Source organism: Mustelus asterias, chromosome 1 (genome assembly GCF_964213995.1).
Source record: "Mustelus asterias chromosome 1, sMusAst1.hap1.1, whole genome shotgun sequence".
In the NCBI taxonomy this organism is placed as follows: Eukaryota; Metazoa; Chordata; class Chondrichthyes; order Carcharhiniformes; family Triakidae; genus Mustelus; species Mustelus asterias.
The window spans coordinates 125,896,159-125,918,742 of record NC_135801.1 but is presented as its reverse complement, the minus strand read 5'-3'; the positions used below and the strand labels follow the sequence as shown (position 1 = coordinate 125,918,742).

General features: G+C 45.2%; 1 protein-coding gene across 1 annotated transcript; it reads right to left on the bottom strand.

Annotated features, from left to right (window-relative positions):
* Positions 1–427: 427 nt before the first annotated feature.
* Positions 428–1,654, bottom strand: htr1aa (5-hydroxytryptamine (serotonin) receptor 1A a). Its single transcript, XM_078221953.1, has one exon. The coding sequence runs from the start codon at positions 1,652–1,654 to the stop codon at positions 428–430; it is 1,227 nt and encodes a 408-aa protein (XP_078078079.1).
* Between the last annotated feature and the right edge of the window lie 20,930 nt (positions 1,655–22,584).

Below are 22,584 nucleotides of genomic sequence, written 5' to 3'. Positions count from 1 at the left end.
AACTGCTATATGGGTTGTGAAACGGAACACATCTAGTGAAACCCACCATTATTTCCCTTCGGTAATGGTGCAATGTACCTTGCCACGCACTGGGCTTTACCAGCAATGTCCAGGACTGTATTTTTGTTCTAATTAAATCGCAGAACAACGCAGTTACTTCTCAGTTACATTCAGGGACATCATGATCAGGTAGATAATCTAACATTGAAACGGAGTAGACGTTCTGTCCTAATTTAAAACGTTGTTGAAAGCTGCCGGCACAAATGTAGTCACCTGCCTACAGCAATAGGATGGATTTAGTTGAACTCCAGTCACAGATGCATATTAAAATCAATATTAAAAGTTGATACATGCTTAAAATTTTGTGAGTTTTTTTCGGTCAAGTACGTCGCAACAATGAATTGTGATCGTCGAAATAATGATTGAATTATTGTCTGCAGAACTTGCATTTGATAATTTTCTTGAAAGCACTTTGGAAATCCTTATTGAAATAGGCATAGATGATGGGATTTAGGAGTGAATTGGAGTAGCCTTGCCAGTTGATGACAGCGTGGAGCCAGATTGGCATATAACAATGTTGTCCACAAAACGGCAACACAAGAGCCACGATGAAAAATGGCAACCAACAAAAGATGAAGGTGCCCATGATGATGCCCAAAGTCTTCACAGTTTTCCTCTCGCGGGCAAGGGCCACCTTTCTCTTCGCTTCAATGTTCTTATCATTCCTAGCCTCAAAGCACGGTGTCGATTGGCTGTTGTTGTTGCTGGGCAGATGAAGGTTGCTCTTGGAGTTTTGGTGGACTTCGATGACTTCTAAGACCGAGCCTTCTTCCCCATGCCGGATTGCCCCGTTGATGCAGGCGGGCTTCGGCTCCACGCTCCTCTTCCAGTTCTTGCTGTTCTCGCAGTTGTTTTTCTTCTGAATGGCGGCCGGAGAAACAGTCAGGCAAGTGTCCGCTACTTTTTGCTTCTCGGATTTCTTCACGGTCTTGCGAATGCGGAATCTAGCGGCTTTGAATATTCTCCCATACAGTACCAGCATCAATATCAGGGGGATATAAAAGGCGCCGAAAGTGGAATAAATGGTGTAGCCGGGATCCTGGCTAATATTACAAGCGTCGGGGTCAGCTCTGTCTTCGGGTGTTCTCCAGCCCAACATGGGAGGAATTGAAATTAAAAAGCCGATCAGCCATGTCAGGCTTATCAGAACAGCAGCTCGTCTGGGAGTCCTCTTATTGACATAGTCTATTGGATCTGTAATAGCCCAGTACCTGTCTAGAGCAATAGCGCAAAGGTGCAGGATAGAGGATGTACAGCACAACACATCTAAAGATATAAAAATGTCACAGGTTACCTGTCCCAGTGTCCACTTGTTCAGAACTTGGTACAAAGCAGCCATAGGTAACACTAACACTGAGACCATCAGGTCTGTTACAGCCAATGACCCTATTAAATAGTTGGCTACATTTTGGAGAGAGCGCTCCAGCGCTATCGCTGCGATCACACAGGTATTTCCAATGATGGAACAAAGGATCATAGTCCCGATGAACAATGAAGTTATAATCTGATAAGTGAGTGTCACCTCAGAAAAGTTGGTCTGGTTTTCCTTGGTAAAAGCAGAGTCTGGGAAGGTGCTGTTGTTGAACATTTCCATTCCGGGAGGGTGAATGAGAAGTTGTGTCAATCCTCGGGGCTCCAAATTCCGGCCGAAGCTACATTATTTAAAGCGAAAGATGAACTGACCCCACAAAACACGTCGTTACATTTCTTACTTCTACAAATCATTGGCTTTTCCCTCAACGAATGTGACTGAGTGGATTAATATATACTGCCGTCCAGGATACGTCAGATCGCTAATAGGTCCCTGAAGTGTGCCTTTCCATGCTGATGCTGACTCAGGCTGATGTTAGTGTAAGTAGGAACAGCTCGGACCATGCCTGCACCTTGATCCGTCTCTACCTCTGCCTTTTCCCCCTACCTCGAGCAATACGTTCCCTGAAATCTGTCAGCCGACGTAGATTTTCTCTCACTGTGCTTGGAGCAGATCTGATTCTCGGATCAATAATGCAGGCGAGTTGGTCATTCCCTTACGTCGCTCGGCCGTTTTCTGTGCGTACCTTGCCCAACGTGATGACAGTGAGAAGGAAATTCGTCCGATACTTTCCCACCCCCCACCCCCCCCCCCCTCAACCCCGGAGGTAATGCCGAGAGTCCATTCACCCTGCTCCGTGTGCAGGCGTTTGTTTTTGTGGTATATTCTGTATCGGGGTGAAAGGACAAAAATGAGAGAAATGAAATATTGGCTACAATTCGAATCTCGCAGTTAAACAAATCATCATGTTTGAGACCGATATACACTGGAGTATGGGGAAAAGACACTTGATAGATATTTATTTAACCCAATCACCATTAAGCTACTTTGTTTCCATAACTTTTTCACGAAGTTAATTTCTACATTGTAAAAGTAGTTTTTCACAATGTGCATCACTCCTTGTGTACTGTGTAACACCTCTGAATAATACTTAACCTGGGCTGACGGAATCAGTGTCAATGGAGCCATAAATCCATTGCACAGTGGAGAGATGTATGTTCTATTCAAAAGTGTGCAGTGATTTGCTTCCATTCTTTTGCTGAATATAAAATCACTTTAAACGCTGAGTAAGTATCTCGTTCAACCAAACACCGGGATAAAAGAAAGCATAACTTTAATTTTGTTTTTTTTTGCAATTGCCGATGACGTCACCATTTTGATGATTTTTTTCTTCCCCCCGCGCTAGCCACAGTTTTATATCAGGACCACGGACAGCTCATAACTCAAAGGAGATCTGCTGCCACCTAGAGATCTTTAAATCAAACTTCACTGATTAAACAGGGCAACCGAACCGGCCAAAACATACACACAGCAGGGTCATTCATTCAACTGTGCTTCACAGCCTCAAATGAAATTAGCCAAATAGTGAATGTAGCTCAATAATTTAACGCAACTGGGCTTCGTTTTTATTATTATTAAACGAAGCTCATTATTATCATTAAATGAATCTCACCTCTCCTGGTTTGTAAGACTCCATTCATCACTTTGTTTAAATTTTCCGGACACCACTTTAGCGGCTTAAACGGTCGAAAGTGACATTTAACTTTGTGTTAAAGACAGTGTCGGTTTCCTTACTGTGACTTTAGCATAACGGAGTGGATTCAAGGATGGTTCAAAGGATTTATATGAGAAACAGTTCAAATTGAGGATTTCGTTTTGGTTTAATAAATGTATGTGCAAGCTGTCAGAGGTCCCTGTTGGAATGGGAGGAATTGACCATAATTTTACAATTATTTAAACTATTAACCAACAACGAACTGTAAACCTGGGTAGAATAATCTGCATACAATGATTTTTTTATAGAAAATAATTTCAGGATTTATTTTGTTGATTTATGGAAATATTCTGAATTACTACTTTCAATCAGAAACGTTCTGGAAACACTTGATCAGAGACTTCTTAATTTATCTGTTAGATACCAACATGTATTTGTATCATCGCGTAGTCCATATGTTTCCTTGGTTGCACGGCCAAACATCTATATTGGTGTGGCTAGTCTAGACTACTCTGACTCAACCTGATTCGTCATCCCTGGCCACTCGTATGTTTGATGTCAATGCAGCTGCGAACATAAATTGTTAAATATTAATAAAAGTTCGACACTGCAAAAACAAAACTGAAACATCCAAACCTCAAAGTGCTTCACCAGAGGCTGAACTCGGGCTGCAGAACTGTTGAGTAATTCTGGGGTCATCTCATCCACCGACGTAAAATCAGTGGGGGTAAACCCACAAGGGAGACAAAGTTAAGGATCGCCAGCTGCTGCAACCTAACGAATTCAGCTGGAACTCACAGTAACTTGTCAGAAGCCGAAGAGTTCATTTAACCCCGGAGATTGTGGCTGTCCTCCCACGCAAAGCCGAGATAGAGAACCAGAAGACTGGGGCAAAAAGGTAAAGGATAGACTGTACTGAAAGAGTGTAGTTGTTCCAAGCCAATTTCTCCTTCCCAATCTTTCTGAGCTGCGCCCCTTTCTGAGCTGCGCTCTTTCACATGTCCGAAGGACGTACTGGTTAGGTGCATTGTCCATGTTAAATTCCTCCTCAGTGTACCCGAACAGGCGCCGGAGTGTGGCGACTGGGGGATTTTCACAGTAATTTCATTGCAGTGTAAACGTAAGCCTACTTGTGACACTGAAAAAAACTTTTAACTTTAAGCTTTAACTTTAAATATTAGAAAATCCTGATATGACACCAACCACACTTTGCTTGGGGGTTGTTAAGTTTCTATTCCTGCTCTCCCACCCTGCTCTTACACTCCAAATAAATTAAGTCTCCTGGACTGTGATATTATCATCCGCTAACTCTTATCAAAAAGTGCGCCAGAAGTTATTACAAACAAGGTGCGGTTGGCTCTGAATATCAGAACGAAAAGAACACTCAGTCCTGGACAAATCAGTCCAGTATTTTCCTTTGAGTTCTTTCCTTTCTCCTTGCCATTCTTCAACTCTGTCTTGCCCAGTTTTTGTTTGGCATTCGTTCATTTGCTGCGCAAGCTGATTTCTAATCGACTGGCTGTAGCACCCCACTGTAATATTCCATGTTAATGTAAATTACCATCCATTATAAAGACCGGATCGATATCAAAGTCTGTGCCATTATCAGGGATTTACAGGAGCAGGAGAGTTGGACTGATTGCCTGCAATGCTCTTTTATGAATAAATAATATACAGAATCAACGTGCGCACTCTGATATGTAGCGGTTTACTTTTATTCCCTTACTTGCCTATCAGAACCGTGGACACTGAAATTAGCTGCTGTCGTTCCAGCAGGACCTGTCACTTATTTTCATGGTGCATGTGCAATCCATTCCAGCATTCAGGTTCTCGGGAAACTAATTGTCGGCCACACCAAAGTGTTACTATAGACAAGAATGGACACGTATTTATTTGTAGGGAGTAGGGTTTCTGAGCTATTCCTGATCTAATTTATTGGGTTTGCATCAACCTGATAAGCACCACTGTTAATTGTGCGTTTATTAATTCTGTTGAAAATGAGCAGGTGGAGAATATTTACTGGGGGTTCACGTGTGCCCCTGTGAATAGATACTGACTTCTATCATTCATCTAAGGTTTATTTCTTTTAAACTTAACTTCCGTCACGGTCAAGGGCCGAGTTAAGTTTTACAATCAATCATTCCAAGTAACATATAAAATACATTAAAGGATAGATAGAACCGAGTAGAATAACATATTGATTGTTGGATTAGGGTCTTTACGTTTTCAGGGTTGAGTTTACCAGTCATTGGAGTTTGTCCATTGTGTGGATGAGATATGGTTTTGGATTGTTCCGAAATCTGAAAGTTTTACATATTCATTCTGTTAGTTGTTTTAAGTTCTGTAGCTGATGGCCACTGTGAGATCTGTCTGCAGGTTAACAAGGACCGAAGTTTGGGGATCAGCAGCGACCTTGCGAAGGAAATGTGAAGTTGATTATGCCTCTTCCAGACTGACTCCAAACCACAATCGCGTCAGGAAACTGAGTACGTTTTCTGAATCCTTCCAATGGTTTTACACGGCTGCTTTGTACGCTCAGCCACATTGGTGCCTTACATTCCAATTAAAGCTTTGAAAATGATTACGAGATCATTGTTTGAGAAGGAAATGTCATTTCCGCGTCCAAAACATGCATACAGTTGTTAGCTCATTTAACAAGAGAATTGACATGGATTTGAGATCCACCTGGCCAGATCTTTCCAACAGTCTGACGGTATTGTGATGTTGGGATGTAAATTGGTAGGGCAGGTTAGTTTTGAGTGAAGCAGATGTCAATAATCATGCATCTTTTACGGTTAATGTGCCTGACCTATTGTGAAGTTGTTCAGGAACGGTTGGACCAGTGTGGATGCTACGCCCATATTTAAAACGGTGAATGCCGGTGTCAACTTCTCTGCAACCAGAGTCATTGGTCACAGCAAGCAACGCACTGAGCCTCGGCTTCATTCCCTGGGAAACTCCAGCGTACTCGTTCACTTGGACACTTTATGAACGATCTTGACATACTGTTCATGAGTTGAAGTTGTCTTCCGCCTTCCCAAGAAACAAGAGATGAATCAACTCCCATTTGTAGGAGTTTTGAGATGGTGGTTTTGAGATCGAATGCTTTGGAGAAAGCTGTAAGCATAATCGAAGATACTGATCCTGAGCTATCAGCATGTTCATGGAACGTATCCAGGATGTTGATCAGGCAATGGAAAGTTAACACATCTTTGGTGTTTCCAAACTGTTTGGGGTCAAGTCTGTCTTCCATTGTCTCCATCGTTTATTGTGCTATAAAGTATTCTGCGATTGGGGAGAATTGGTCAGTTAGCAAGTTGTCAATGCTGGTTGGTGATGATTTCAGAATTGGAAACACATTGACTCCTTTCCACTTTTCTGGAATTCTGGCGTGTGTCTGATACATTGGTTACGTCTGTCAGAGGTTCAGTAAATTCGTAGGAGATGAGTCCAGCGGAGATATTATTAGGGCCGCTTGTTTTGCGAGATTCAATTCTGTTAAGCTCTCGATAGACTTGCTGTGGCTGAACCAGGCGGATCAGAAGGGATGGTGGCTACATTAGAGTAAGAAGGGGTTCAGCAGTTCAGAGTGGGAATATATTGCATCAATATGGCTTTGCAATCTCTTAAACTGTGATTGTTGGGTTAGGAAGTGCATGCTTGGAATCAGTAACTTTGTACATAAATGTATATTAAACTGTGTAAACTCAAGCTCCAGTTATGTCCTTCGGCAACTGGTTTTCTGGAATATAACATGGCAACAGAGGATGTTTGCCTGAAGGTGGAATCTAAGAAAACAAAATTCAGACAGAACAATGCTATTCTAGAAGCTATTGTGGAAAATGGCAGAAAGCAAATGTCATTTGTCAGTGTAGGAGAACCCTTCAACCCTTTTGGAGTCTGAACCATGTGATCAGTGGTAGAATGAAGTGGATATGTGGGCATGGGTTACCAAAGAGGAAACAAGGCATGGCCTTGGTGCTGTTGCTTTCTGTGAGAAATAAAATCCAAAGTGTATTATGAGATGATTGTCTATCAGTTGGAAATCGATGAACATATGGCCCCAGAAAGAGGATTTTCAGTAGATGACCTTGGTACCTCTTCCAAGTGAACTTAAACCAAGTGGATCACTTTGACCAGAATAGGTGTGAAGAATTACTAAATTGCCTAAGCTCCCATTTTCTGAGGCATGTTGCCTCAAAGGTTCTGTCTGAAATCTAACCAATATTTTCCAGCCCTGCACGTCTCTGAATCTGACCCTTTCCAAGCACAAATTAACTCAGTTTTGGTATTATTAACATATAAAACTGATTTTGCCTTTATACAAGATTACAAGATTATGAGGGATGTTGACAGAGTGGATAAGGAGCAACTGTTTTTAGTTGAAGGGTCAGTCGCGAGGGGACATAGGTTTAAGGTGAGGGGTAGAAGGTTTAGGAGGGATGTGAGAATAAAACTTTTTACCCAGATTGTGGTGACAATCTGGAATGCACTGCCGAAGAGAGTGGAAGAGGCGGGTTGCTTTCCATCCTTTAAAATGTATCTAGAAGAGCATTTGGCATGTCATAACATTCAGGGCTATCGGCCAAGTGCTGGCAAATGGGATTAGATGAGAGTTCAGGTGTTTAGAATGTGCCAGTATGGACTCAATGGGCCAAAGGGCCTGGTCTGTGCTGTGTGTTTCTATGATTCTAGGATTATATAACATTTTTCATGACGTCAGGACCTCTCAAAGTGCTTTACAGCCAATTGAATACTTTAGAATGTAGTCACTGCTGTGATGTAAGAAACACAAACAGTCCAAAAAAGCTACCACAAACAGTAATGAGCTAATGACATGATAATCTAATGGTGAGTGATGTTGGCTCAAGAATAAATATTAAGGTTGCTGAGAAAGAATACAATTTTTGTTGAAGCTTTTCATTTGCACTCACCAGGGCATCCACAAGAATACAATGTAAGGGAAATGGACAAATGTATACTTTCTGAAGAGAGTGTTATTCATTGGCAAGTGGACTCTGATTGGTACAGACATTGGGCCTGATTTTACCATTGCGTAGGGGGCGCGAAAACATGGTAAAGTCGAGTGTGAGGCCATTAACGTGATCCGCGTCCACGCCCATGCAGATGGCCACTTTACCAAGACCTGGGAATGGCGGCGATTCAATTTGCGCAACAGCGATTTAAATGTATTTGCATGCATTTAAATTGAATTAATGAACTGCCCGCCCAACTTTATCATCATTTCCCCCTTTACCACCGCATTCGCCAATCCGGAATCGCGCCGAAATGGACCTGCTCAATAAAAGCCTGAATCGGGCGCTCCAGCTGCTGAAAAGGCCAGTTCAGAGCTTCCAACGACTCTCTGACTCAGATCGGGGGGGGCGGGGGGGGGAAGCAGGTTACATCATTCTGTGGTGGGGGGGTGAAGGTAGGAGGGAGGGCCGATCGTTGTCTGGTTGGAGGGGGGAGGGCAGATCGTTATCTGGTTGGGGGGGTGGAGGGCAGATCATTGTCTGGTTGGGGGGGGGAGGCGGGTCAGATGTACCTCTGAGGTGGGGGGGGGAAGTGAGGCCAGATCATTCTCTGGGGGGGCGGGGGGGGCCGTGAGACCAGATCATTCTCTGAGGGGAACATGGGGGTGCAGTGAGGCCAGATCATTCTCTGGGAGGGGGGGGAGAAGAAAGGCCAGATCATTCTCGGGGGGGGGGGGGGGTGGGGGGTGAGGCCAGATCATTCTCTGGGGAGGAGGTGGGGGAGGAGGGAGGCAGGTCAGATGTACCACCTGGTGGGGGGGAATGAGGCCAGAACATTCTCTGGGGGGAGGGAGGAGTAGTGAGGCCAGATCATTCTCTGGGGGTGGGGTGTGGAGTGAGGCCAGATCATTCTCTGGGGAGGAGGTGGGGGAGGAGGGAGGCGGGTCAGATGTACCACCTGGTGGGGGGGAATGAGGCCAGAACATTCTCTGGGGGGGGGAGGAGTAGTGAGGCCAGATCATTCTCTGGGGGTGGGGTGTGGAGTGAGGCCAGATCATTCTCTGGGGGGGGGGCGGGGGAGTGAGGCCAGATTGTTCTCAGGGGGAGGGGAAGCAGGTAAAATGGATCTCTGGTGGGTGAGACGGGGGGGGGGGGGGCGCAGGGGGGTCCGCTGCCACTCTGCGAGCGATCAGTGGGGGGGGAAGGGGGTCGCAATCAGTCTGGGTAGCGGCGGGGGTGGGTGGATAAGGGTGACAGTGATGTCTGTGGGGGCCATCACTCCCGCTTTTTGCTCCCGGGCCGCTTTCTCAGCTTTCTGTGGCCCGGGAGCAATCTGACACGGGCGCGCTTTTAAAAATATTTTTCTAACTGCGCATGCGCAGTTCAGAGCTCCGATCATTTCAGGTGCGCTAAGCCCAGCCCACAGCGCGATTCAGACTCACTATTTTTTTTTCAGGCTCAGTGCGTATGGGGGCGCCTGAAAGCAGATTTCTAAGTCAGATCTGAATTATGCCCAGATTCAGCACTTAGAATGAAAATGGTAAAATCAGGCTCATTATCATGGAGAATGCTGATGGTGACTGACAGTTAACTGCCAAACATTGTTTAAAATTTAAACTAAGCAGCTTGACTCTGAATTGTCAATGCGTTGCCCCAAGGGAGGAATCAGCAAACCAGTTATCACTTATTTTGTTCAGCTGAAACAGACACAATGACCGGAATTTTCCTACTGTTCCCACCAACGGGATCTTCCGGAAACCCCGTTGGCAGTGGCAGGACCAGCAGATCTCGCCACCAGCCAATGGCAGGCCACCTCAAATCACACCCATTGTGTATACATATTCTTTCTGTCTGCGAATAACAGGATCCTATGTGTTGATATATGTAACTTCAAGTACACACAAATGCACCATAGTGAGCCCGATTGACAATCTAAAATGGGTTTCCAATGTCACTTTCAGCACACTGAGGATTATTTAGATAGTGTCCAATCACAGAATCACATCTAATGTTGGACACTGAGTCTTAAGTTTTGCAAGCACGGGCTAGTTGGTGTGATTTGTACCTTGTGAACAGCTGAAGAGATGTGCTGTTTGACATGATCCACCAGTCTTTGGGATATACAGCTTACATGACCAGTATCACACAGCCACTGAAATTCAAATTCACATTACTCATTTGTGAGATAGGCAGAACATCTTTTTGCCTTGACAGCAGCATCCTGGTAGTGGCGCACATCACCCGTTTTGCTACTTCATAGTAACAGTGTGAAACTGCTAGCTTCACCTGTTCAAATTTTTGAGATGCCTTACCCATCCAAGATAACATGAGGCAGACTGAGCGCTTTTCAGGGCTGAAAGTGACAGCCTTAGGTCTATTCATGAGCTTGTGCGATATACAGTGCAAGAGGATCTGCCATTATGCCACAGGAAGCCTGTGATGCACCCTAATTCAGCATCAAGCTTGCATGATGAGCAAATAGCTCGGCCTCTATCTAGAAGGTTGCTGATAAAGCCAATCTTATAGTGTATGGAACTGAAGAATCTCAATGCATATACTGAACAGTGAAAGTCAGCTTGCGGCAAATCACAGTAGAGAAACCCCCGGCAGAACTCTCAAGTAGTATGTCAAAAAAAGAATTCATCTGACTGCTCCATTTCAAAGTGAATTTGAGTGCAAGATGGAGCTCATTATGACAGGCAAGGAAATTATTACCGACAGCTTCAGATTTATTTATTATTCATTTTCGTGGGACAACGGGCATTGCTGGAAGGCTAGCATTTATTGTCCATCCCTAGTTGCCCTTGGAGAGTCAACCACATTGCTGTGGGTCTGGAGTCACATGTAGGCCAAACCGGGTAAGGATGGCAGATTTCCCTCCCTAAAGGACATTAGTGAACCAGATGGGTTTTTCCGACAATTGGCAATTGTTCCAGGGTCATCAGTAGATTCTTAATTCCAGCTATTTAGATATAGCAGATGTATCATCCACATATCAGAAATATGTATGGGGTTGGAGGTTAGGTGTCATTACATTGAAGGCACATTTCTCACGGAGCTCAACAGGCAGAATTTTGCCACTTTTTGGAAAAGTGTCATTTCGGGCAGGAAAAGTGGAGGGTAGCCTGCAGGTTGCACTGCCAACATTTCCTGTTGTATTTTTAAACACCTTATCAAAAAAAAGTGGAGGGGCGGGTCCCACAGCTCAAGGCCTGACAGCAACTTTGGTTTTTAAAAGACCGGGGATGCCCTTTTCAAAGAGCACTCAAATGTAAAAAAAAACAAAAAGGGAATTAGAAGGAAGGAGATATGTGTTTGATTTGATTTGATTTATTATTGTCACATGTATTAGCATACAGTGAAAAATATTGATTCTTGTGTGCTATACAGATAAAGCACACAATTCATAGAGTCTATAGGGGAGAAGGAAAGGAGAGAGTGCAGAATATAGTGTTACAGATGTAGCTAGGGTAGAGAAAGATCAGCTTAATATAAGGTCGGTCCGTTCAAAACTCTGATGGCTTCAGGATCTTGAGGATTGCCAAATCTGTAAGAAATTGAAACAGAGAATTGTTAGGGAGTTTATGAGAGTTAGAGGTAAGTCTTAAAAGCATAGAACAAGAGTAAAAGTTAGAATTAGAGGGTATGCTGGGGACAGTTCACAAGAAGTCACTATGTTCCACGCCATCTTTGTCTTATGTGTGACATGAAAATCAATTAATGGTGACAGCCCAGACTTGTTGAGAAAGACATAGGTACGGGAATTGTCCCATCAAAGATGCACAAAGCCATTGATGTAAAAAGGTGGGGCATTTTCAGACAGTATGTGGCAGTAGAAGAGATGGGAAGAATACTCAAAAACAGAAAGTTTTAAAAAGAAACAGAGTCTACAAGGTAGAAGATTCATAGAATCATACAGTGCAGAAGGAGGCCATTCGGCCCATTGAGTCTGCAACAACCACAATCCCACCCAGGCCCTATCCCCATAACTCCATGCATTTATCCTAGCTAGTATCCCTGACACTAAGGGGAAATTTAACATGGCCAATCCACCTAATCTGCACATCTTTGGACTGTGAGAGGAAACCAGAGCACCCGAAGGAAACCTATGCAGACACAGGGAGAATGTGCAACTCCATACAGACAGTGACCCAAGCCGGGAATCAAACCCAGGTCCCTGGCACTGTGAAGCAGCAGTGCTCACCACTGTGCCACCGTGCCACCCTTCACAAGACAGTAAGAAAGAACCCTTCTTTGGAGAGGTTAAAGAATTTATCTGGAAATATTTAGAGTGCGGAGATCCTTGTAGAAGGTCACAAGGCACCCTTCAAACTGGACACAGCAGTTCCAGTTCCTACAGATACGAACCATAGTTAAACAAGAGTTCTTCAAACATCCTGAAAAAGCTACACAAACCAGGAGAGACAGAACTGAAGATTCTGGGAGAACTAATAGCTATTTCACAACACAGAGAGATGGTAATTACTGAAAACTTGTACATAATTCAAGACCAGAGCTGCTTGCTCTTAAGTAGAACAGCATGGAGGGAATTGAATTTAATTCACACAATAGAACAACGGTAAAGGTCAATCAGAAGAGTTCAGAGCAGAATTTCCAACATTGTTTACAGGATTGGGAAAGCTGAGAACAGTGTATCCTGTAACACTAAGCCCAGAGGTGAAGCCAATATGTGAATATAGAGCCAGAAAGGTTCCATACCCATTACTTCCAAAGGTAAAGGAAGAAATTGATTCAATGGTAAGACAGTTACTTCTCCTGTTAAAGAGGCAATGAGTTGGTGCTCCTGGCTGTTACTGATTCTGAAGCCAAATACTTCCATTAGAATAAGTGTTGATGTCACACAAGTCAGTAAAATTGTGGAAAGACAAGTCCATCTAATGTTATCAGAAGATGAACATTTAGCTAAATTAGGGAAGAGTTCAATGTTCTCTAAATTAGATAGCAACAGTGGATTCCAGCAAATATCACTAGTAGAGGAGTCCAAGCTTTTCACAACCTTCATAACACCATTTAGAAGATTCTGTTTTAACAGGTTACCTTCTGGAATAAGATCAGCATCAGAGAGCTTTCAAAGAACAAGGTCAAATTTTTAGAGGGCTTACACAGAGTTGTTTGTCACATGGATGATGCATTGTAGCTTTTCTATGTTCTTTACCCAGGGCTGAAATGGTTGTCACGAGAGGCCACAGGTTTAAGGTGCTGGGGAGTAGGTAGAGAGGAAATGTTAGGGGTAAGTTTTTCACTCAGAGGGTGGTGGGTGCGTGGAATCGGCTGCCGTAGTGGTGGTGGAAGCGGATTCGATTGAGTCTTTTAAGAGACTTTTGGATAGGTTCATGGAGGTTAGTAAGATAGAGGGTTATAGATGAGCCTAGAAGGTAAGGAAATTGTTCGGTGCAACGTGTGGGCCGAAGGGCCTGTTTGTGCTGTAGCTTTTCTATGTTCTATGTTCTATATGAAGGAACACACAAGCTGAGTATGAAGGAACACTCAAGAGAGCAGTGCTAAGAAGACTGCAAGGGGCAGGATTGATACTTAAAAGTAAGTGCAAGTTTTCACAGCCAGCAACTGGTGAGTACATCAGGAATAAAGGTTGATCCACTCAAAACCAAAGTCATAAATGAATTTACAGCTTCCGTGTCTGTGTGGATTTTCCTCAGGTGCTCTGGTTTCCTCCCACAGTACAAAGATGTGCAGGTTAGATCGATTGGCCATGCTAAATTGCCCCTTAGTAGGGTAAATATTTGGGGTTACGGGGATAGGCCTGGATGGGATCTTTGCTGGTGCAGGTGGGCCGAATGGCCTTCTTCTGCACTGTAGGGATTCAATGATTTTATGATTCTAAGGAATATTATGGAGCTACAAAGGTTCATGGGAATGGTAAATTGAGTAGCAAAATTTCTAAGAATTTTTAACAGAGCTCAACGAGCCGCTATGTTAGTTGTTATGCCAAGAAAATGAATCATTTTGGGAAAAGGCACGTCAGAAATCATTTGAACAATCAAGGAGAGGTTGATGTCATCAGAATTATTAATATATTAAATCTGGAGTTACATACCATTATCACAGCAGACACTTCCTCTTCAGGGATGGTTGCAATACATTTTCAGGTACAAAGGGATGGAAAATGCAGACCAGTCTATTATGCATCATGGTCATTAATAGATAGAGGAGAGATATGGAGTATTCAAAAGTAAATATTGACAGCTACGTGTCGAGAAATTTTCAGACCATATCTCAGGTCTTCACATTATGATAGAAACAGACCCCAAATCTTTAGTCATCCTGTTAAATTCGAAAGTGCTTGCAGCGATGCCAACAGAGGTTTAAGTTAAGATTGACGAGCTTTGATACTCATATAGTACATGTTCAAGAGCACAGCAGATGTATTATCACATATTGGATGGGATTTTACGGCCTCGCTCGAGCGAGACTGGAAATTCCCACCCGAGATCAACGGACATTTCCATTGTCTGCCCCTCGTCTACTCTGATTACATGGGGGGTGGGGCGGTAGAATTTTGGCGATTGAATCAGAGAATCTAGAAAATACAATGCAAGTTTGTGGAAGAAGTTGAGAAGTTTGCCAGAATGACATTCCATATATTACTAACAAATACACGGAGATTGAAGGAAATTAGAGAGGCTCAAAAATCAGACACAAAATGTAAGCCGATCAGAGAATCTTTAATTGGAGGATGCCAAAAGACATACACCATTGTCCTTTAATGAGACCATATTTTGAGCAGTAAGCATATCTGATGATGATCAATGGCTTATTGGTACATGCCATTAGAATAATAATGCCAAGAGTATTAGGACTTGAGATTTTACAATGCCTACATTAAGGTCATTTAGGTATTACCAAGTGCAGAGCCAGAGCACAATATTCAGCTTGGTGGCCATGTTTCTCCAAGTTATTGGAAGAAATAATACCCAGATGTATCACCTGTTCAATTCACAATCAGGAATCAAAAGAACCACTAATGTCATCTTCTTTTACTACAAGGACAGAATAAAGAAACAGAATTATAAGAAACAGATTATAATTGAGCAAAACAGAGACCCCCAGAGAGGTTGCAATTTTCACCGATGAAAGAAGGAACCAAAACAGGTGATACCGAACCACATATTAGTTTGAATTCTGTTCAACAGCGTCCAGAAGACTGACACCAGAATTAGTACCTTCTTCCCTATAAATGAAAGGAGAAATAGATACTGTGCAGGTATCACAGTGCTTGTTGACGTAAGAGAACCTGGAGGAGAAAGAAAAACATTAGGTGGAATTATCCCAAAAAATTTCTAACTGTCATAATGGCACAAAAACAGGAATGATCCACGCTGGTCTCTTTGGCACGTGCAGCAATCCTCCAACACCCAGTGCATTGAATGAGCCTCCCCATGAAACACACCGTTATGGAGTCCCCAGGCATGTGACTCACCCAAAATGGCTGCAGCTGTGCACCTTTAAGCTTTTAAATGTTTCTGTTGCAGCCACAGCCAGTCAGCCGGGTAGCACCACGCAGACCAGCCCCGCACTTCACGGAGGGACAGCTCGGACAGCTGCTGGACACCATGGAGGAGAGGCCTGTACCCCTGAGTGGCAGACAACCCAAGAGCAGGGGCTCCAATGTGGCTCCTCACTGTGAGTGACGTGCACCACAGAAGTGAAGATCCACAAAACCTTCATCCGTATTAACTTTCTCAAGTAAGTTCCAAATACTTGTCTCTCCCTTGCACTGAACCATGTGTTTTCCCTTGCATGAGCAACACCTGATGAGGCTGGGCCCTCAGGAGCTGGCGCTCCCTCTTGTGACCCCACGAGCGCCTCGGAGGAAAGCTCTGAGGAAGGTACCGACCAGGTGTCAAAGGCATCACCAGCACCATCCACCAGCAGAGACACACACCTCGGTGGATGGAAATAGCTGACATCAACTCTTGTGATTTATACCACACAAAAGGACAAGGGTAGCAGGGACATGGAAAGATCACCATCTCCAAGTTCCCCTTCAAACCACACACCATCCTGACTTGGAATTATATTGCTGTTCCCTTACATTGGCTGGATCAAAATCCTTTCACTCCCTGTCTGACAAATCTGTAGGTGTTCCTGCACCAGATGAACAGCAGCAGTTCAAGAATGTGGCTCACCACCACCTTTTCATGGACAATTATGAATTGCCAACAAATGCAGACCTTGCCAGTGATGCCCATACCCTATAAAAGATTTTTAAAAATACGTCCCTCTCTAAATCTTGCCGAGCTAACTCTAGTTCATCATGCGTGCAGGATTCTCCAGAGTTTTTTGATAAAATGGGCCCAATTTTACCATTTTCATTCTAAGTGCTGAATCTGGGCATAATGCAGATCCAACTTGGAAATCTGCTCTCAGGCGCCCCCATACGCACTCAGCCTGAAAAAAAAATTGCGGGTCCCATTCGCGCTGTGGGTGGGGCTTAGCGTGGCCGAAACGATCGGAGCTCTGAACTGCGCATGTGCAGTTAGAAAAAAATTGAAAAAGCGCACCCGTGTCAGATCGCTCCCGGGCCGCAGAAAGTGGAGAAAGCGGCCCAGGAGTGACAAGCGGGAGCGATGGCCCCTACAGACATCACTGTCCCCCTTATCCACCCCCCACTACCCACACACATCGCTGCCCCCCTTATCCACCACCCAATACCCACACACATCACTGTCCCCCTTATCCACCCCCCCAATACCCATGCACATCACTGTCCCCCTTATCCACCCCCCCATGACCCAGACACATCACTGTCCCCCTTATCCACCCCCCCCACTACCCACACATATCACTGTCCCTCTTATCAACCTCCCCACTACCCAGACCGATCGCCACCCCTTCCCCCCTCCTCCCCACCGATCACCCACAGAGTGGCAGTGGACCCCCCTCCCCCCCCGCACCCCCACCAGAGATACATCTGCCCCCCCCACCAGTGAGCGATCGGGCCTCCCCCCCCACCAGAGATGCATCTTACCCGCCTCCCTCCTCCCCCCTCCCCCAGACAACAATCTGGCCTCACTCATTCCCCCCCCACCCCAGACAATGATCTGGCCTCACTCCTCCCCCCTAAGAGAATGATCTGGCCTCACTCCCTCCCAGAGAATGGTCTGGCCTCCCTCCTACCCCCCCAGACAATGATCTGGCCTCGCTCGCCTCCCCCCCCTCCCCCCGCCAAGACAACGATCTGGCCTTACTCATTCCCCCTCAGAGAATGGTCTGGCCTCACTCACCACCCACCCCCCCACCCCAGAGGAACATCTGACTCGCCTCCTCCCCCCCCCCCCCCCACCACCAGACAACGATCTGCGCCCCCAGATACATCTGACCTGCCTCCTCCTCCTCCGCCCCCCAACCAGACAACAATCTGGTCTCACTCCCCCCCCCCCCCCCCCCGCCCCCATAACCAGAGAATGATCTGACCCTCCTCCCTCTTCCCCCCCACCACTGATCTGAGTCAGAGAGTCGTTGGAAGGTCTGAACGCGCTCTTCAGCAGCTGGAGCGCCCGATTCAGACTTTTATTTAGCAGGTCCATTATGGCGCGGTTCCAGATTGGCAAACGCGGTGGTAAAGGGGGACATGCTGATAAAGTTGGGCGGGCAGTTCATTAATTCAATTTAACTGCATGCAAATGCATTTAAATCGCCGTTGCGCCTGTTTTGGGCGCGAAGCGGATCGCCGCCATTCCCGGGTTTCGGTAAAGTGGCAATCTTACATGGACGCGGGCGTGGATCGCGTTAATGGCCTCATACCTGACTTTCGGGCGCGACGCAATGGTAAAATCAGGCCCAGTGTTAATATTTCATATGTATCCATGCCACACACATTTTACCAATTTTATGGTTCATCTAAATCTTCTTTCAGATATCTTGCTGCATCCTCACTTTTTGTTATCATATCTAATTAAGTTTCTTGAATAAATGCAATCAAGATTATAGCAATTTTGGTGACTTATGTAAATTAAGAATAAAGGTGATTCAGGCATTGAACCATTGTCGGACAAGTCTTTTCAGACTGACATCACATTCCTCATGAATTTTCAGTTTCATTCTCTCACATTCTAATCAATTTCTAGATGTGACCCTGAATTTATTGCATCTTTCAATTTAATTAGAAGTATCTCAGTGAACGTCTTGGAAAAAGTTTTCAGGAAGTCTTAATATTCAACGTCGTGACCAATCAACTGTAATGTAAAGAAGCTTTCTCTGGCAAGATCATAGAATCAGAGAATCCCTACAATGCAGAAGGAGGCCATTCAGCCCATCATGTCTGCACCAACTCTCTGGTAGAGGGCCTTAACCAGGCCCTCCCGCCCTAGCCCGTAAGCCCACACATATTTACCCTGCTAATCCCCCTAACCTACACAACGTGGGACATTAAGGGGCAATTTACCATGGCCAATCCACCTAACCTGCACATCTTTGGACTGTGGGAGGAAAGCGGAGCACCTGGAGGAAACCCACACAGACACGGGGAGAATGTGCAAACTCCGCACACAGTGACCCGAGGCCGGAATTTTCCATTGTTCCACCCCTTTAAAATCTTCCCTTTAAAATCCTGCTCATGGTTTCTTATTAAAAATTATTGCCTCACAATAAACTCATCTAATTTTACCTGTTTTCATCTTCATTTGTCATCAACTTTCTGTCTTTGCTCTTCTCTGTCCTCTTCATCTCCTTCTCTTCTGCTTGTTTTCTTTTGTTAACCTCTCTCTCTGTTTGTCCCTATTTGTTACTTGCACTTGTCACTCTCTCTCAATTTGTGCTCCTTCTGTTTAGTGAAACATCGTAGAAAATTGATAGCTGAGTGGACTACAATTTGGTAACTTAATCAAGTTTAGTTTCTATCATGGACCAATCGAGGAAATCTTTGGAATTTGTAAATGTGACTGGGAATTTCATGCTAAATTGCATCCTTTAGCTCACTCACTCTTCTATGATCTTTTTTAATACTTATCGATTTTGTTGAATGCAATTATATTTTAGCTATTTGGATTCCAGCACTTCTTATTTACTGCAGTGATAAAGTGTGTCACTGTAATGTTAAATTAGGCTGTATAAAATTCTGTAACAGTTTTAACAACACCAGGTTAAAGTCCAACAGGTTTATTTGGTAGCAAATACCGTTAGCTTTCGGAGCGCTGCTCCTTCGTCAGATGGAGTGGAAATCTGCTCTCAAACAGGGCACAGAGACACAAAATCAAGTTACAGAATACTGATTAGAATGTAAATCTCTACAACCAACCAGTTCTTAAAGATACAGACAATGTGGGTGGAGGGAGCATTAAGCACAGGTTAAAGAGATGTGTATTGTCTCCAGATAGGACAGCCAGCAAGACCAGGAGGCAAGCTGTGGGGGTTACTGATAATGTGACATAAAGCCAACATCCCGGTTTAGGTTGTCCTCATGTGTGCGGAACTTGGCTATCAGTTTCTGCTCAGCGACTCTGCGCTGTCGTGTGTCGTGAAGGCCGCCGTGGAGAATGCTTACCCAAAGATCAGAGGCTGAATGCCCGTGACCGCTGAAGTGCTCCCCCACAGGAAGAGAACAGTCTTGCCTGGTGATCGTCGAGCGGTATTCATTCATCCATTGTCATAGCGTCTGCATGGTTTCCCCAATGTACCATGCCTCGGGACATCCTTTCCTGCAGCGTATCAGGTAGACAACGTTGGCCGAGTTGCAAGAGTAGGTACCGTGTACCTGGTAGATGGTGTTCTCATGTGAGATGATGGCATCCGTGTCGATGATCCGGCACATCTTGCAGAGGTTGCTGTGGCAGGGTTGTGTGGTGTCATGGTCACTGTTCTCCTGAAGGCTGGGTTGTTTGCTGCAGACAATGGTCCGTTTGAGGTTGTGCGGTTGTTTGAAGGCAAGAAGTGGGGGTGTGGGGATGGCCTTGGCGAGATGTTCGTCTTCATCAATGACATGTTGAAGGCTCCGGAGGAGATGCCGTAGCTTCTCCGCTCTGGGGAAGTACTGGACGACGAAGGGTACTCTGTCCACCGTGTCCCGTGTTTGTCTTCTGAGGAGGTCACTGTGGTTTTCCGCTGTGGCGCGTCGGAACTGTCGATCGATGAGTCGAGCGCCATATCCTGTTCTTATGGTACCTACTCTTGCAACTCGGCCAACGTTGTCTACCTGATACGCTGCAGGAAAGGATGTCCCGAGGCATGGTACATTGGGGAAACCATGCAGACGCTACGACAACAGATGAATGAACACCGCTCGACAATCACCAGGCAAGACTGTTCTCTTCCTGTGGGGGAGCACTTCATTGGTCATGGGCATTCAGCCTCTGATCTTCGGGTAAGCGTTCTCCAAGGCGGCCTTCATGACACACGACAGTGCAGAGTCGCTGAGCAGAAACTGATAGCCAAGTTCCGCACACATGAGGACGGCCTAAACCGGGATGTTGGCTTTATGTCACACTATCAGTAACCCCCACAGCTTGCCTCCTGGACTTGCTGGCTGTCCTGTCTGGAGACAATACACATCTCTTTAACCTGTGCTTAATGCTCCCTCCACTCACATTGTCTGCATCTTTAAGAACTGGTTGGCTGTAGAGATTTGCATTCTAATCAGTATTCTGTAACTTGATTTTGTGTCTCTGTATGCCCTGTTTGAGAGCAGATTTCCACTCCATCTGACGAAGGAGTAGCGCTCCGAAAGCTAATGGTATTTGCTACCAAATAAACCTGTTGGACTTTAACCTGGTGTTGTTAAAACTGTTACTGTGTTTACCCCAGTCCAACGCCGGCATCTCCACATCATGTATAAAATTCTAACAGGACTACACAGGGTAGGTGTAGGAAAGATGTTTCCGGTGGTGGGGGAGTCCAAAACCAGGGGTCACAGTCTAAGGCTGTGGGGTAAACCATTTAGGAATGAGATGAGGAGAAATTTCTTCACCCGGCGAGTGGAAAGCCTGTGGAATTTGCTACCACAGAAAGCAGTTGAGGCCAAAACATTGTATGTTTTGAAGAAGGCGTTAGGTATCGCTCTTGAGGCAAAGGGGATCAGAGGATATAGGGTGAAGTTGGGTTCAGGCTATTGAGTTGAATGATCAGTCATGATCATGATAAAAGCAGAGTAGGCTCAAAAGGGCCAAATTGCCTACTCCTGCTCCTACTTTCTATGTTTCTAGTACTAACAATTGATACAATATAAGGTAATATCGAGAGCTTTTCCCCACATGCACATCCACTTGCAAGTTTATTTAATAGCTGTTGTGTAATTTGAGCAACATTAATTAATTCGAGCAATTGTTAGTAATTCAAATAGATCAGGCACATGAATGGAAGTTGAATTTGAAATCCCAATTAATTTCCTGAGTTCCAGAAGAATGCTTACAGCAAGTGTTACACAGGGCACCATTAAACTATCTAAAGACAGACCCGCAGTGAATGTACTTGGAATCTAAACCAGGCTGATAGGCCATAACTGTGTTATCATTGTCAAAGGGGAGATGATTCAAGAACATAACTTGAGATAAGTTTTTGAGGAAATGTCACACAGGCCTTGCATCATGAATCACTGGGCGGGATTTAATAGGACTAAAGAGGGTTTTGCCCACCAATTCTCCAACTGGTGGGGAAACCAAGTCCGTTCAGTGGGTGAGGCCTGACAAAATTAAGTGCCCATCAGGTACTTAGCCGTTAGGCCTTCCCTGGGATTGAGGGCCCGGGGGTGGAAATCTCTCCCACCAAAAGCTGCTGGACACTCAGAGGCTCATTGCCAAGACCACCACTGGGAATAGTGGCAGCATCTGCTGATAGACTCACGAGAAGGCCAGATTCACTGAGGGATTCTAGGCCGAAGATGACTGAGGGGTGGGGGGGGGGGCGGGGGGGGCTGGGGGGAGAGTGTGGTGAGAAGGGGGGGGTGGGAAGGTGGGGGAGCAGGGGCATGTTGCAGGGGAGGAGATGTTAGAAAGCTGCAGCATAGGTGTCAGAGCCAAGGGCTGGGGATGGCTTTCAGCGACCCTCTCTTCCCAAGACTGGGTCCATCAATCAGGCATGGAGTGAGTGCCCCTGACAATGAGGGAAACCCCTCAGAAGGCTAATGACAAACCCAACAGAGTTTGGTGGGCAGCGTCCTGGAAGCGTGGGAGAGCCATGTGAGTCCTGTTTAATCACTGAGCCACCACTAAATTATTGAGCCTAATTGACACTAGGCCGTTTGGTTGGTATTCCCACACTGGGCCCATTCCACCCCTCAACTTAATTGGGGACAATTTTCCTGAGGTTGGGAATCTGGTGCGAATGCCCCTGCCTGATTGTCCCAGTGCACCATCCCCTCCCCCCACCCCACCAACCCAACCTCCACCCACACAACACCTGCCATCATGTCTGCTTTGGCGGACTCTGCTAAAATCTGCCCTTTGTTTCTTCCTCAGCATGCAGTGCACAAAGCTGGATGATAATTTCCAAGACGCAACCTTCCTACATCAGAACAATCGATCATAAACTGGCTGAAAACAACAGATGGT

Excerpts from the sequence above, each read along its gene's own strand:
- htr1aa (XM_078221953.1), bottom strand. The coding sequence starts at position 1,654 with ATGGAAATGTTCAACAACAGCACCTTCCCAGACTCTGCTTTTACCAAG.